This window comes from Prosopis cineraria, unplaced genomic scaffold (genome assembly GCF_029017545.1).
Source record: "Prosopis cineraria cultivar Desert tree isolate PC_DT_omini unplaced genomic scaffold, ASM2901754v1 PC15, whole genome shotgun sequence".
Taxonomy (NCBI): domain Eukaryota; kingdom Viridiplantae; phylum Streptophyta; class Magnoliopsida; order Fabales; family Fabaceae; genus Prosopis; species Prosopis cineraria.
Window position 1 is genome coordinate 3,540,875 of NW_026555346.1, and position 16,100 is coordinate 3,556,974.

General features: G+C 36.4%; 2 protein-coding genes across 5 annotated transcripts; both read right to left on the bottom strand.

The window, feature by feature from the left end:
* Window positions 1-2,686: 2,686 nt before the first annotated feature.
* LOC129294317 (uncharacterized) lies at window positions 2,687-6,854 on the bottom strand. The gene is made up of 5 exons (XM_054932571.1): window positions 6,384-6,854; window positions 5,836-5,910; window positions 4,408-4,547; window positions 3,538-3,675; window positions 2,687-3,211 (listed from the first exon to the last, which is right to left on the bottom strand). The coding sequence occupies exons 1-5, from the start codon at window positions 6,634-6,636 to the stop codon at window positions 3,002-3,004; spliced, it is 816 nt and encodes a 271-aa protein (XP_054788546.1). The 5' UTR covers window positions 6,637-6,854; the 3' UTR covers window positions 2,687-3,001.
* A 571-nt stretch (window positions 6,855-7,425) lies between these two features.
* LOC129294315 (transcription factor TGA7-like) lies at window positions 7,426-12,981 on the bottom strand. Of its 4 annotated transcripts, none has more exons than XM_054932567.1 (11): window positions 12,840-12,981; window positions 12,651-12,739; window positions 12,427-12,519; window positions 11,351-11,512; window positions 11,178-11,252; window positions 10,829-10,888; window positions 10,661-10,738; window positions 10,493-10,556; window positions 9,344-9,615; window positions 7,952-8,179; window positions 7,426-7,801 (listed from the first exon to the last, which is right to left on the bottom strand). In XM_054932567.1, exons 4-11 carry the CDS (start codon window positions 11,507-11,509, stop codon window positions 7,640-7,642), a joined length of 1,098 nt encoding a protein of 365 aa, XP_054788542.1. In that variant the 5' UTR covers window positions 11,510-11,512; window positions 12,427-12,519; window positions 12,651-12,739; window positions 12,840-12,981; the 3' UTR covers window positions 7,426-7,639. The 4 variants fall into 4 exon arrangements, with proteins under 4 accessions (XP_054788542.1, XP_054788543.1, XP_054788544.1 ...); XM_054932568.1 differs by having other exon boundaries at window positions 12,850-12,899; XM_054932569.1 differs by lacking the exon at window positions 12,840-12,981 and having other exon boundaries at window positions 12,651-12,757.
* Window positions 12,982-16,100: the final 3,119 nt, after the last annotated feature.

The window sequence follows — 16,100 nt, forward strand, 5'->3', positions numbered from 1 at the left end:
AATAACGTATTTGCTCAAAAAAAAAAAAAAAAAAAAAGAAAGAAAGTGGAATAACGTAACAGTTTTCTTTCCGTCTGGGGCATCTAATAACTTCTATTATCAAAAACTTCACTTCGCGTATATATTTCATTCCTGAATCGCTCTGATTAATACGACCAAAATTGATATTCCGCAGCCAATCATGCAGCGCAATTATTTAGGGAATCCAGGCCCAAAATGTTAGCCTTTTTTTTTTTTTAAATGCGTTTCACGTATTTAAAAGTGAGATTCTTTATTGATATACCGGCCATGGATTCAGATTTTACCCCCCCCACACACATATGGAGAGAGAGAGAGAGAGAGTAACATATTGGCCAAGTTAACATGATAATTAACTGTGCTCGAGCAGACACAGAGGCATGATTAAATTGCGAAGGCACTTGTTGCGCAGCATTATCAGGGCTTTGGAGTTGTTAGGGGCAATGGTGGGACTAACATATATTGAGAACGCGTGTGAGAGAAGAGGCAATAAGGAAATAGACCCTTGAGGGTCAACCGGTGAGCATGATAGCACTCATTCGTAAAACAGGTAAACGACTTTGAAATGATTGCGTTGCAATTTATGGGAAGGAAGGAAGGAAGAAGCCAACCCAATGATCAAGAGCTCAAGTGCGTCCCTCTAGCTTGAGACTACTATGATTCAACTGTTGCCACTTTTGACTTGCATTCATGGCTAGACACTCTCAATTTCAAACCAGGCCCTTTCTCCCCAACTTTTTTCACTTGAAAAGAGATCATACACACGACTTGTCCTCCTTAATTAATTAATCTATCCTTGAGATCATATGTAGATGGACGAACAAAGCTTCAAAGTTTTAAAACCCACTGATTAATAGTTTCTGGTAATGGACGTAGGCTTTTAGAAATGAGGCATCTTAGGGGTGAGAGGGTGCCGGAACTCCCTTTCTTCCACGATTGTGATGTTGATGTGAATTTATCCTGTGCTTATAAAAGCATCGAAACAAGCCTTATCTCGCAAGACACTCAAATGATCGAGGGATGCCACGTGTCGCCCGCGCAGGTGGTTAGCCACTCAAATGGTGCATGAATCTTGAGGAGATGGCCGCTACTTGGCATTGTAAATTTTTTGATGGGTGACTCTCCATCTGATCCCGATCTCCCGAGGGCCCCACCAACATCAGGAGATCCCACCTCACAACACAGACTGTGTATAATTGCTTTTAAGTGAAATTCCACCTCGTTGCTTTTTTTTGTCTCCGTGAAGCCCCTTTATATGAATATCTCTCAAGTCAGGTCCATCAAACATGTTTTAGGGGTCTTCAGCTCCACTCGTTCCCTGGGGGATCAGTTTGACATGGACAAGCCACCAGTTGTTACAACACATGAAAGTTACATTACGAAGAAAGATTTCAAGTTCATTAAAAAAAAAAAAAAAGAATAAGAAGAAGAAGGAAAAGAAAGAAAGAAAAAGAAACTCGGACACGATTACGTTTTTGTTGATATCAGAACTGGGCAGGACAGGGCATGTTTGAATGAATTAGGATGGGCAGAGGCTAGTAGGACGCAGTCCAGGTATCCACCAGAGACATAAATGCAGGGTTATAAGTAGGATGAGGATGGAGTGTGGGGGTAATTAATGGCATATTGGCTGGAGGGTACAGTGGTCCAGGGTGTGATTTGTTAGCCGACAGCGGGAAGGACCAGTTGAAGAGCCTGGAAAATGTTGAGAGCCGAAATCTGATCATTAAGTGGAGCCCAAGCCCATATTATTCGGAGTTTGAAAAAAATGAGAAAAGAGGGTTGCTTTTTCTTTTTCCTGTCCTGTGTCTCGTGTCAAGTCGTGCGTCTGCGGAGTTGGACTCATCTGCTTGGTTGGTTCAGCAATGAGTAAGATGTACAAACGTACCAGTGCTGCATTCAGTTATTGGGTGTATTGTAGGGAGGGGTGAGGGCTATGGATTTTAAAGTCTTGGGTGGAATCATTGACGCCACTGTGGCTGGCTGCTTGGAAATGGATGATGGGCCTTCAACTGTAAAGGCGGCGGCTGTATATTCAAACAACTCACAGCCGCAGATAATTATTAGTTACTGCGAAAAAGGAGGGCAATAACAGAGGAGTCAAAAGGAGGAGCCGAAATTCAGAACCCAAAGTGCTCTAAAAAGAGATTCCCAATCATACCAGTCGCTCACTCCTACTTCAAAAAAAGAGGTAACCAATTCAGCTTTCCAGTATTCTGTTACCAGTCCATTTCTTTTCTTTCTTTCTTTCTCTTTTTGGGGAAGCTAACAGAATTAGAGTATGGGGAAGGGGGGACAGTGCCCTTAACAGGTAACACAGCTTGTGTTTGTCTAAACCAAGATTTAGATTGCTGATTAATAGGAGAGTGAAATTCATTGTTTAACCAACCTCCACTTACTCGAAAGAAAAAGATGCTTTCGTCTTCTTCAAGTACTCGAGTGTGTTTTGCTGACCCCTACATAACATCCAAACATGAGTGTCGCTTACTTACCATCAAATCGGCTCCTTTGAGGCTCTAAGTAAGCTCTCGTTTAAGAATATGACAGGATTAAACAAGGTAACATAGGCAAATCAGACTGCACAAGTCTTATTATTATTATTATTATTATTTGGTCTTTCTGTGCAAATTAAATATATGAAATTAGCAAAAGAAAAAGATATTTAGAGTGACACAAAAATCCAGAGTCCGAGTCTCCGAGATGTCAGCTTCAAATTCCATCAGTATTTTCCCTAGGCTTCATAACTTAACTGACATCATCATCATCACAATATGCTCTATTTCAAGACTTATTCACTAACTCTATACCGCAAGTTACAAAATATGTACACATTTCTTTTGTGTAGACTGCAGTGAGTGAAATTTTGCTTGAAAAAAAAAAAACTGCAGTAATTGAAAGCATTGTATTTGGGCTGGGAGACATTATAGCATTAAATCAGATATCATTTATCATTCCTGGAAAGTAAAAGCCAAGCCCATGTCCGCTACAGTGTCTCATCACTATCGGAGTCAAGCTCAAGACCCTCTGCAGCCAACAGCCGAGCGATAGTCTTCTTTTTTTCTTCCTCGGCCTTTTTTCGCATTAAATCTCTTTTCTTTAATACAAGCGTATGCCTCTTAAGGGTATTGTTGAAATTTTCGGCAAAAGCTTTCTTTTCTCTGGCCAGGATTTTCCTTTCTTCTTCTGGATCAATCTGAGATTTCACAAAATATTTCCAGTCAGACTCTGGAATACTGACTATGATATGTCTGCATTCATGAGCTCTCTGTGACATTCACAATACACTGAACTCTATTTTTCACTTATGAGCAACAAATTTTCAGCAGCCAATCCAGGGTGAAAGTGATGATAAGCATGAAGATCAAATCATGTATTCATTCTTTAATATCTGCTCAACTTAATTGCGGCAACTGAAAACCAGATGATTAGGGTTGCTAGGATAAAATTTCACAAAGATCTTAATTCCAATGAATCAAAACCAACAGCAAGTTGACTTCATCTCCAAGTACGTGACAATACCTTTGAACGAGATAGACTACGTGCACGGATATTTAACTCACGCTGTTGCTGCTCTGCCCAAGCAGCAATAGCCATATCACCTCGCTGATAAAAAGCCTTTCGCTTTTTCATAAGCCACTCCATCCATGCCTCAGATGCCTGAAGGATACAGAACAACACACTAATGATCAAACCAAACCGCAGTAATCAGGCCAAAAAGTATTGCAGCAAGCCAAGAAGATATGCATTCTTGTCATAAAAGAAGAAAGAATACATCCGATATTAAAGTCGACAAGGCAATACTTTAAAGTACCATCATTTATAATAGGGGGCCTTAAATTTTGATATTATGCTTATGGAAAAATTATAATTTAGAACCTGAGTTAAAATTTTTAGCCCTAGAGTCATTCATTATAATCCAAAATGATCAATGTCTAGATGCTTGATCAAAGAGCATTCAATCTGGGTGAACTCACCTAGTGCGTATTCATTCAGACCAGAATCAGCCCCATCCATTTTAGCAGCAGGCTAGTTTGACCAATTCCCATTGAGTCACATTTTTTTTCCAAAACGTTTTATAAATATCATAAAAATGATATTCCATAAAAAAAAATATATATTCATGCAAGTCCCTGTAGAATTATATTTGGCCCTCAATTTTTTTCATATAAAACCTTTCATTTTTGTTGAAAAAAGGCACACAGGAACAGGCCAAGACAAACAACCCAAAATACTTGACCCAGTGTCCAACTCGACCCAGACTGCCCAATTTTTTTGGCCCGCCCCTCCCTGAACAGTAATGAGCGAATGAGACAAGGCTGGCTAAGCCATGTTACCACTAGAGCAGCCCTATCAACTAATATGTCAACAGATAAGTAGTTAAAACTGTACCTTCATTGGGTTCACTCGGTTATCCATATCATACTGCCGCCGCCTCTCATCATCTATAAGTAATTCATAAGCAGCTTGAATCTTTATGAACCTTGCTTCTGCTGTTTCACCTTCCTCAAGGGTTCCTCTACCATCATAGACTAGAAGGGGGGAAAAAAGGGAATGAATTCGTGACATCTTTAAAAAAAAAAATTTATAAGAACAACTGTGTCACAACCATAGCTATTAATCTTGTGGCGCAGAGGCTGTACAATGTTGGCCATATGAAATTGTGGCATATGTGTCAAAAAATTTGCAACGGTCTATAATTACTAACATATATGAAAGTCAATCGCTTATGTAAAATGCTCAAAACAATATAATAATTATTTGTAAATCAAGTATTTTAAGAGAAGAAATCAACGTTTTACAGAGTTTCAGTCTAAAGTCTAAACTTTATCCCAAGATATCAGATGTCTAAACCAATTTACTCTTGATCAAATGCAACGTCCTCTCAATGATCATTAGACCATCCTTCAATTTCCTCTTCATCTCTTGTGGAGTTCCTTTGTTCATCAAGGGCTTCACAATTTAGTTCTTTTGTCCACCATGTTGACCAGCCACTCATTGCCATCATCACAGGAATTTAATATTCTCCTCAAGGCCCTATAAATTAATCATTCGATTTTCATTGTCCAAGGCTGAGTGAATCTACAATGGCAACCTACTGAAATAGCAGGGCTGCTGTTGCCCTATGGTGCTTGCAGCTTGAGCTACTGCTTCACAAAAATAGCTAAGCAAAGTGGCGCTATATGGGAGCTACATGAGAGCTAAAAGACTATAGATGTGGTAAAGCCTCGAGCCATATTGTGGTGCTATAAGCTATAACGTGAGTCACTGAATTATAGCAATGATCGCAGACAAAACTTATGGCACTCAGTTGGAATGTTGGATAAGCATTTTGAAAGGAAATAGTCACAAAAGCTTCGCAGAAACATACTAGTAAAAAAAAAAAAATGTCAAACATCCAAAACAAGATGTAAGGGACACAATGCCAACCCAACGCAAGGGCTAAGCTTCACCTTAAATGGAGCTATTAAAACACTGCTGCTAAAAATGGGAGGGGGAAAATCAAAATCACCATCTTTGATGTAATCCCAATTTTTAGTTGGTTGATATGTACAAATAGAGTATGCAGGGACCCTTATCAGACAAGGCCTACAAAAGTTCCGAGCACTGATATTTGTATGATTGAAGAGTAGTGAACAATAAATGAGCAATGAAACTCCAAATTTATGGAACGATTTAGCAATTCAGACTTCTAGATCCTCAAGTCTCAACTAACATAAAATTGCCATCTGATCACGCCACCAATAAACACAATCAAGTTCACATTTACAGTTTACATGACACTCCAAGTAAAGAACTAGCTAAGATGAAGGTACATACCATCTGGGTGATAAAATTTGGCCAAGCGTCTATAAGCATTCTTTATCTGTTCCTCATCAGCATCTCTTTCTAATTCTGGTGTTTCATCAGATAAAAAGTTGACGAAGAATCGTTAAGATAATTATGCATAGGAACATCCTCCTTCTCTAGCAATAAATGCTAACTCATTCCCTAGCCATCACAAGCATTTTTTACCCCTCAATTACACAAAGCATCATTGACAGGCCCAAATTTATCACTTGTCTGTCTTTTCTAGAGGATGACAGTTCTCTCTTCCATAAATAAAAATGCACTGCAAAATTGGTTAGTGGTAAGGCTATAATTGGATGTATTAATAACTATACTTTAATACTTGAGATATGTCAAATACTCTCCCCAATTAAGGAAAGGACTGTATTATCAGCACGACTGCAACCTTCATCAAACCAATCCTTTTAGCTGCAAAATTTCTGTATGGTTGAAATATCTTGCCTTTACATCCATATTCGCAATTATAAAAAACGTCCTGGAGTAGCTAGGCCAAAAGAAACAAATTTGAAAATAATTACCAAGAGTTTCATATGGGGACTTTTGCTCAGTCCAATTCGATGCCTTGACCAGGGTTCTCCTCTGGCTGCCGCGAAACCCAAACTCCATTCTGCTTGAACCCGGAGGATCCAACCATGTAGAATATATTGACGGCGATGTTGAACGAGGCTTGCAATTAGGGCTTCGAAATGAAGCCCTAGATCGGAATAATTGTCTGCAACTAATGAAGGAGAACAGTGGTTGCGGTCTGCACAGTGTTCTCAGATTGCTCATAATTCTCCGATTTGAAGCTTACCCAAACCAATCGAACGAATCAAAGCCAGAAGTGTTCAATACGATCGAAGCCTTAAAAGTTAAAACATTATATTATGTTTCCTTCTCTTTATCACAATTTAATTTCTTTTTCCTGTGACGAAAAGCAACTTGGCTGAAGTCATGAAGAAAGTGAAGAGGTTCTGACAACGTCCACCAATAAATGTTGCCCGAATTTTCCATTTTTGTTTCTTTTAAATTTGAAATTCTGCTTTTCTGTTCTTCTTGATTAATGAGAGCCGGGAATTTTTCTTAAAATTTTCTGGAGAAAAAACAGGGAAAGTTGTGGACGGTTTGGCTCCCGCGTCATCATGTCATTACAGTTATAGCCAGTGTTACCGTTATGCCCATGTTTACTCCCCACAATGAGAGAGTACCGCTATAACACAGCAACAAATTATTAGGAATAATGGAATATGTAAGCTTTTTTTGCTCAAAATAAAAAAAAAAAGGAATATGTAAGCCTTACACATGACCCAATAATTTACCAGCCTTTTCTTTTGTCTGTTTATATAATCTAACCCCAGTTTCTTCCTTTATTTTTTTTATTTTTAATATTCTGTAACAAGTTACTTATCTTTCTTAGTTTCTTTTATTTCACAGCATATTGGATTTTTAATTTTTTACCCCTTCTTTTTTGTTTGAAACATGGTCATAGAGCAGACCTGAACTAATTTTGAATTGAGAGTATTTCTCTCTCTCTCTCTCTCTCTCTCTCTCTCTCTCTCTCTCTCTCTCACTTTTTCAATATTAATAAACACATTATCAATATTAGTAGAAGATAATGAAAAGTCTATGTACAAGCATGAGCATCTCAAGAGCAACGAGTTACCTAAATTTTTGCTTCAGGCACACACAACAAAACTCGAGCAACAGCTACAAAACCATATTTATATTGCCACTAATTCAAATACTATAGCTGTTAAAGACGGTGCCAGCAGAGCACTCTACTTCAGAAAGCATCTCAAGTTTGGAATGCAGGATCGCTTGGACGAGCCGACCAGAGAGAACTAAGAGCACGAAGACGCTGAAAGTATTCCCCTAAGATCAACAAGCCTTGAGCTGCTTGCCGGGCTGACAGGATCCGAGACATATGCTGCAAGGTTTGTTGTCGAAGGTGATCTGCCTGTGGACAACCATATTCATTCAGATAGTGTGATTTAGGACCTTACGAAATCTTAAATGCAAAAAAAAAAAAACAAAAAACAAAAAACAAAAACAAAAAACAAAAAACAAAACAAAAATGGAATTTGGTACATTTGACGTCTGGAGTTACCTGGCTTACAAAACCCTCTAGTGCTTCAATTTTCTCCATGGCAGAAGTCATCTGAAACCCGAAGCTTCCTATGTCCAATGCATCGGCTGCCATGTTGAGGACCAGACTCTGTTGTAGTTTATCCAGTCCTTGTGAGAGAGCGTCTTCAGCTTGCTGAGAAGAATGCCGGAGTTTGGTGAAACTTCCTATCTGCTGATCCGTCAAGTCATCCACCTGTGGCACGATGAGCTGAAGCAAAAGACAAGCAGATGTCAAGTGCTTCATGATATAAACAGCATTGCAACTATATTCACTGTATCGTTTCATCATCAGATTGGAAATTCTTTTATCAGGAGCAACTAGGTTGCATCATTTTGAAACTATGCTGAGTGGCTCTTTTGTGAAGTTAGCATGTCCAAGTGTGTATACAATCTGACAATATTTCTATGCTTCCTGTCATGTTTTTGAACATAACTACGACTATATCATGCTGTTAGGTGAAAGCCTAAGAATAATTTTTCATTGCAGCATGACATTCCTAAAGGTGGGGACGTGACTGAAATCTCTGGGAGTTAGGAGTGCCAATTCTAAGATACTTCCTCAGCTTCAAATTATAAAATAATTTAACATAAGATTATGTGTATTAATAAAATATAATAATGATACCCAATAAATTTATTTTTTTAAAACAGAACTATGAATTTTTAAAAATGTCCTTAAATATTTAATCATTATTCTCTCCATAACACAACATAACTTGCTTTCTAGAAACATCTTTTAGTCTAAAATATAGGATATTGGGTAAATTTTATATTTCTTTACCATTTATACCCTTAAGAGCTTCATATTTAAAAATCATGCACATGTTTCTATGAAAACTCAAAAGTAAAAAATGTAAAGATATGGACATTTTTTAAAAAAAATAAAGTTTTAATTAGCATTTTTCGTAAAACTTGAATTAGTTATTAATAACATATATTGTGGTATGTAATGAGTATACTATAATATCATTTTAATTCCCTCTTCACTTGAAGGGTAATATTGAAAAGTAAAAATCTTATACATTTAATATGTTTGTTTCCAATTAAATCAAGAAATTTGAATTTTTATAAATTATTTATTCTACAATAAACACTTGTTATTATTTAATTAACATATTAATATCCACTTGTCATGATTTGATTAAATATAAGTATGTTATGTATATAAAATTAAGTATATAAGTCTTATGCTATTAGAAAAATATCATTAATGAAATCTTTTTCTTTTCAAATTGTCTTATAATCTAGAACAACAAAATTCTTTTAAAATTATCTTATAATTTAGAATGAAGGAAGTAGATTGTAAGTATGTAAGATGAGAAAAAAGAGGCTAATGGAGATTTTCAGAATCAGAAAAATAAAGAGTACATACACTAAGAAGCTGAGATGGACGAGATCCTCCGATCCAGAGGAAGAGGCGTTCCGCAGACGCCTTCCACACTCCAGAGATTAAATAGAAGACATCAGCCTTTGCAGCGTCAGCTTTCATCTTAAAAAGATTTGAGTAATGATTCAAGCCACTCCGAACAAGTAGATGGAGCTGCACATCAGGTGACTGAGTTTGTAATGCGTTTCTAAGTTCTACATTTTGTCTATTTTGCTCTTCAACCCAATGCCCATATTCCATCTCAAATGCAGCAATCCCTGCCTCATAGAAGGAACAATACTTTGAGGAATACAATCATTCATAATCACAATACTTCAAAACTTATTGAAAGCTTTCATATTTAGAAGTTTATATGGGCAGTTTGAAAAAGTTGCAACCAATCTCTTGCGTATGTTGTAAATGAAGGAAACTAATCTAAGAAAGGGGCTTTGGTTGACACATTCTTCGCCTTTAATCTATAACATATGGGTTATGCTAAATACATATAGGGTTAAGGTGCATTTTTGCTCTTGATGTATTTCTTAAAGAACATCCAGTATCCTAAAGTTTTTGTTAGAACAAATTTATCCCTAAAATTATTAAAACGAAGCATTTTTATCCTTTCCGTCTGATTTCTAATAGTCAATGTTTGAGGTCAACGTGACAATTTTGATGGAAAGGACAAAAATACTCCGTTTCAATAATTTTATGAGCAAATTTGCTTCAATAAAAATTTTAGGGTATTTGGTGTTCCTCAGGAAATATATCAGGGGCAAAAATGCACCTCTACACATACATATAATACCCAAAAAGGCTTACAATCAAAGAATAAAAATGATTTAACTTGCATTGTTGCAACTAGAAGTGCAAGCCAAAAAATAAAAATAAAGAAATTTGTTGGCTAATTGATTTACTCACTGAGACGTGTGTTCTGCAAAGACAATGCACTATTTGATACAGTGAAACGAATGTTTGATACAAACTAGAATGCCTGATAGGTGAATGCACAAAAAACATGTGCGGGAAACAATAACATCCTATCAATAAATAAAAAGGAAAGGATCCGTACTTCATGTTCTGAAAATGCTTGGGGGATAAGCACATTAAGTATATAATGAGGAAGATTAATTAAAATTGATATCCAGAATAGCAAACCTGGGTTTATTGGTCCAGAAGTTCCTACATAGGTAGCATCTAATGCCCCGCCCATATACAGACCCTGGACTCATACAATGTAGTAAAGGCTTAAACATGAGACAAAGGAATATATGTACATAGGAAAAATAAAGAAAGCAGCTTAGAAAGATTTGTTTAAGCATTCACCTGCTTTTTTGCTTTCTCAATCTCTAGCTCCAATTGCATGAGCTTCAAACGGCTTGTTTCTAATTGTTGAACATAAGCCTGTAAAATTGATATTAAAAAAATAAGAAAAATAAGAAGAAACCAGATGATAAACATTGGCTGCCTACCTTAAATTCATTTTCCCATTACCTTTTTCCTTAGACGACTTTTTCGAGCTGCTTCACGATTTTGTGCCAAGCGTCTTAGCACCTACAAGTAAATGTTGAGTAATTATAAGGTCATAACTCGAGAGTTCATGTTCATGCCTTCAAAAGCACTAATGGTCCTGGTGCATTCGGGTTTGCTCTCTAGTCTCAACATTTAAAAGGCAAAAGAAACCAAGACACGCACGCATCCTCGAAAGATACTTCTCTTCACACTCCATATTAATTCTCGGATGCAATAATGCTCAATGAAATATTGGTAAACTTTAGGAAAATGATAAAGAAACAACAGTGTTAATACAAACAAGAGATTAATACCGATGGCATTTTATTACCTTACTAACAGCTGTAGTAGTCTGATCTTGATCATCTCCTGAGGGTCCCGTCGATTCATGAGGAATATATTCAGTCTGGAGAATTCACATTCAAAAAGCTGTTATAAATCTGGACTTCAAACAAAAAGAAGTTAACCATCAAAAGGAAAGAGAAATTCAAGCTTTTTTCTGACCTTGGGCTCTGTGGTAGGGTTCACCATGAATATTTGTGAAGGACCTGGATTTAGGCTGTTTTCAACTCTAAAGTTGTCCCCCCACATGCTGACTTGCTGGAATGGCTCATATATGCCCATCCTCTTTGAGATGACAAGTTGAGTTGATGGAGAACTCATAGACTTAATAGAAGGAAAAATACGTCATTCTCGCATATAAAATAAAGAAAGAGGCTGTCCTAAATACAAAAAACAGAGAGTCAATCTGTGAACAAACATAACAGGAAGAGTTAATTAGGAAAAATATAGAAACTGGGTTTCTGGTCATAAAAACTGAACACCAGAAGGAGCATTGTTCAAAAGTCGGCCCATGGCTAAATTGTGATCATAGTTAGTTCTTCTGGATTGACAGTGATTCTTTGATGAAGATCGCCTTATGCTATGCAAAGCACAATTCATGTCTCAAGGGGAGAAATCATTGGAGAACGCATGCATAGAGTTTTATGATTTCTAAAGTTACTGGATGCATATGTCACGAAAATGGCTGGCAGAAGATTAATATCCTCTTGAACAGAGAAGGGGAGAAAGAGGTTATGGTTGACAATGAATGCTTGCTGGTGAATTTGCTGTTGCTTTCAAGATTGCGGTTAATAAATAATAAAAAATGCTTCAGAAGTGAAACGAGAATTTGATTTTCTATGTCCTGCAATAGCACCCAGCCTCTTCATGTTTTCTGTAATGTCTTGCAGCAAGATGAAGAAACTTTCACTGAATAGAAAAAATCATCATATGCCAGTTACGTGTAAACAAGAAACTGGCCCTTCTTAAGCTGAATTACTTTTACTACGTCCCTAAGTGCATCCTAAACGAGAACTAATGGTGCCAACATCCAGCTAGCAACCAAAATTCTGAATGACTAGCCAGAATCAGAGCAGGAATAGTTCTAGTTCTAGAAAAAGAAAACAAAACAAAAATAAAACAAGACAAGAAAGAAGACAGACAGGTTTCAGCTTCAAATAACTAAAATTTGCCGGAAAAGACGACTTTCCCCGAACCAAAACAGGAACCAAACCCACTGCAAAGCGAATAAAACCAACCTTGGCTTGAAAGAATCTGCAGGCTTCAAATTTAGTTCATTAAACGCCCAATTGGTTCTCGGAATATATTTGACAAACTCGCTAGCTCAGTTCCTGTAAATAAATCAACACCATTATTTTCTCGCATGCAAACAAGCATCAAAAGCAACGCAATGACTAAAGAAAACAAATGAAACTTAAAAATTACGTCTAGAAAAACTAATAATTCTTCAAGAGAGCAAAACCTTTTCTGTTTTTCCTTCTTTTAGAGAAGCTGCTATAAGAAAACTTCAACTTGCTAACGTCGTTACCTTCCCACTACGATCCAGAGAAACTGTCCAAAACGCAATTAAAATGTCAGGACAGCGCTGCATTAAAAAAGAAGAAGACTGAATGCAAACTTTTGCGGAAAAGAAAAATGAGAAGAAACTCACCGTCCTTTACCTCATTGCTTCTTCTTTTCTTTTTTTTGCCTTCTAGTGATTGTGATTCCTTACTGGTCTCTGTCTGATGTGAGCGTGAGTGTGAATGAAGGCGCCACTTCCACGACCAGCTTAATATTTATTTATACGGGTGATAGGTCCCAGAAATAATTCCACGTCATCAAACGGTCCCACTTCAGAATCCGGCAAATTCCATACAAGCGTCCGATCTGTCCCCTCCCAATTTGATGGAGGGCCAGATTTTTGTAGTCCAGTGCCGTTAACAGAAACTGCACGGACTGCGAAAACACGCTACTCGACGGTGCATGTTACTTGTACTAAAGCCATGTAATCAAAATGGTATATACCACCAATAATACTAGCACCATTATTCCTTCAAAATAATGGTATGTATATAATAATTGACGAGAAGAAATTTACGTACAGAATAAAAGACGAGAAAGAAAGCAGTAAAAAGGAATGTATGATGATAGTACATTATATACCCCGTAGCTAACATTGATACCTTTTGAAGTGTGAAGTTTTCAATTGATTCTTAACGCATACGTTCAGCATCCAAACACTAGTGAATAATATTATTGATGAATGATGGATGGGCATTATTTTTCTTTATCCTGCAGCCAGAGAAAAAAACAATGGAGCTTATCTTGTTTTGGCCTGGAAAAGCAAAGTTTTGATCGAGTAGACTAATTATTTAATTAAAGTGATACGCCTCAACTTTGTCATGACTCATGAGAGATTATGGATTGGCTACTTGAATTATGCCCCCAACTAATCAACTCGTCCCTTCCTACCTCAGAGATAAAGGCATGGGCACCATAAACGACACCAACACATGCTTTTTTCAAAGGTAGAGATAAAAGATTTTCGAAAAGGGAACAAGTTTCCTTTTGTATATTTCCCCTTCCTCTTTTATTTATTTTCCTTTATCATCACCAAAAAGCGAACGCTGTCACTGTCAGCTCAACTTTTATCAATAATGGCGGTATCAAGCCCGCATCTCTTGTGCATTTCATGTGGATTTAGCTGTCTTTATTAGGCCATCGTTAAATCTGCTACCTGTGGATCATGCAGAGCTATTTTAATAAGGTTTGATTCATGTAACATGAATCGATCCCTCATCATCAATCTTAGCTCATACGAGTGGCTGGTTTAAAATTAACAGCAATCAAAGTAAATAGATTTTCTTAACTGATTCTTACACATTATTTAACTGTTAAATATAAAAGTATAAAAAGTTTATAACATGATCCCCCAGATTCCTAATAACCTTATAAAAAAACGATCCCTGCCACTCCTGCCTTCTATCAAAAAAGTGGATACCATGCCGGCTAGCTTGTGGAATAAGCATTCTAATTTAAGCACTTCGGATTTTCAAATTGAAGATCTATTATTGATTCATGTTTGAGTTTTTAATTAATTCAATTTTCGTGTACCAACTGCGTAGTGGCATATATAATATGTGCATTATAGGCTCCGGGTGACACGAGAAGGAAGGATTACGTGGAACTCCCTTTAAAGATATAAAGAATAGAGATAAAAAGCTAAAGGCGCGTAACTCATCAATATGGCAAAGTGGTACAACGTGTTAGTTAATACCTGGTCATTTGCTAATTAATTCCATGCTTTTTAGTTTTTACCATGGATCGGTTTTAACATTATCTGCCTCTTGTGGGTCAGACAAGTTGTTATCTAGAATATTTTTTAAACACATTTTATTATTATTATTATATATATATCTCAATCATTATCAAAAGATATTATTTAATATTATTAGATAATTATTAGTCATTATTGTATTATCTATTTTTTTGTATATAATATACTTGTCATCTCAATAATAGATATGTCATTTTTCAATCCTTCTCTAGTTTATCACTCTCGTCTTTGATAGCTTTCATAGAATCAAAGCCATATAATATTTTTTCCCACGATAAACCAGTTTTTGAAGAGCATTAGTTTTCTTTCACAGCAGTATTGCCGTCCTTCGTCATGAATTCGAATCCACCTTAAATTTATTTTCACATATCCACAGGGCAGTTTTGGTAAATTGATATTTGCATATTCATTAACCGTTGGATCGTGCTGAAGTTTGGTCAGCAGATAAAGAACATCCAGCGCATCATTTTCAATAATCAGATCGTTGATTAGTTTTCTAGTGTGAGCGCCATGCCATTTGCACTGCAGTCTCTGGTTTAGTGTTTTTAATCCTTCATTCTCTTAGTAAGCTTTTTTTCCTTTAAAAAAATGAAAAATTCACATATTGCTCAGTATATATTAGTTACCTGAACGGTTGCAATCACTGTCTTTGGTTGGAAAAATATGATCTTGTTTAGCCTACTTTGGGACCCTTTCTGATTGAACTTGAAACTTTGTTGCGCACATTCATCTCTAGTTCCTCTAGCCCATTTACTACCTTATCTACTCTCACCGATAAATCCACTTGGTATTTTGACTTTGCTTATTGCAATCATATGATAGGTTACGAAAATTTCTTATCCTCTATGACACCTAACTCTGCTACCTATCCTATACATACTACTAATAATTCTTAAATTCCTGTTAGTCATATTGATATCGTCTCCTTGCCTTCCATCCATTCATGATACATATTTTGTTCTTACCATTAACTTTAACTTTCTTTCTATTAGATAACTTATTGATATAGGTTATGATGTGTTATTTAATAAACGTGGTTGTGTTGCAATAGATTCTCAAACAAGATAGGTTGTCGAGGTCAGGCGTAAAGTTGATTGCATGTTCGAGCTCACCTTAATGCACCTACTTGGGATTAGTGTTCCCTCATTGTGTGCTGCCTCCACATCCTTTTCTCTTGATTCTTTTCTCAACTTATGGCATTTTCATCTTGCTCATCCTTCTTTAAGTAAATTACATCATTTAAGTTCTAGTGGTTTTTTAGGTCATGTTTATATTCATTCTTTACAATGCGTTTCTTGTCAAACTACCAAACAACCCACTTTGTCTTTTCATAAAAATAATTTTATTGCTGATTCTCTATTTGATTTGATTCATTCTGATGTTTAGGATCCTGTACCTACTCCCTCTATAGGAGGATGTCAATATTTTATGATTTTTATTGATGATTTTTCTCATTTTACTTGGATTTATATGATGAAACATTGATCTAAGTTACCTGAACTTTATATCAAATTTGTTACTATAATTCACACTTAGTATCTAAAGTTATCAAAAAAATTCATCGTGATAATGCTTTAGAATATCATGATTCCA

Coding starts and splice junctions, on each gene's coding strand:
- LOC129294317 (XM_054932571.1), bottom strand. CDS start 6,636: ATGAGCAATCTGAGAACACTGTGCAGACCGCAACCACTGTTCTCCTTC. Junction 5,911..6,383: donor GTCCCCATATGAAACTCTTG/GTAATTATTTTC, acceptor ATGAAACACCAG/AATTAGAAAGAGATGCTGAT. Junction 3,212..3,537: donor GTAGTCTATCTCGTTCAAAG/GTATTGTCACGT, acceptor GTGAAATCTCAG/ATTGATCCAGAAGAAGAAAG.
- LOC129294315 (XM_054932567.1), bottom strand. CDS start 11,509: ATGAGTTCTCCATCAACTCAACTTGTCATCTCAAAGAGGATGGGCATA. Junction 10,739..10,828: donor AAAGTCGTCTAAGGAAAAAG/GTAATGGGAAAA, acceptor TCAATTTTACAG/GCTTATGTTCAACAATTAGA. Junction 9,616..10,492: donor TTCTGGACCAATAAACCCAG/GTTTGCTATTCT, acceptor TCTATGAGGCAG/GGATTGCTGCATTTGAGATG.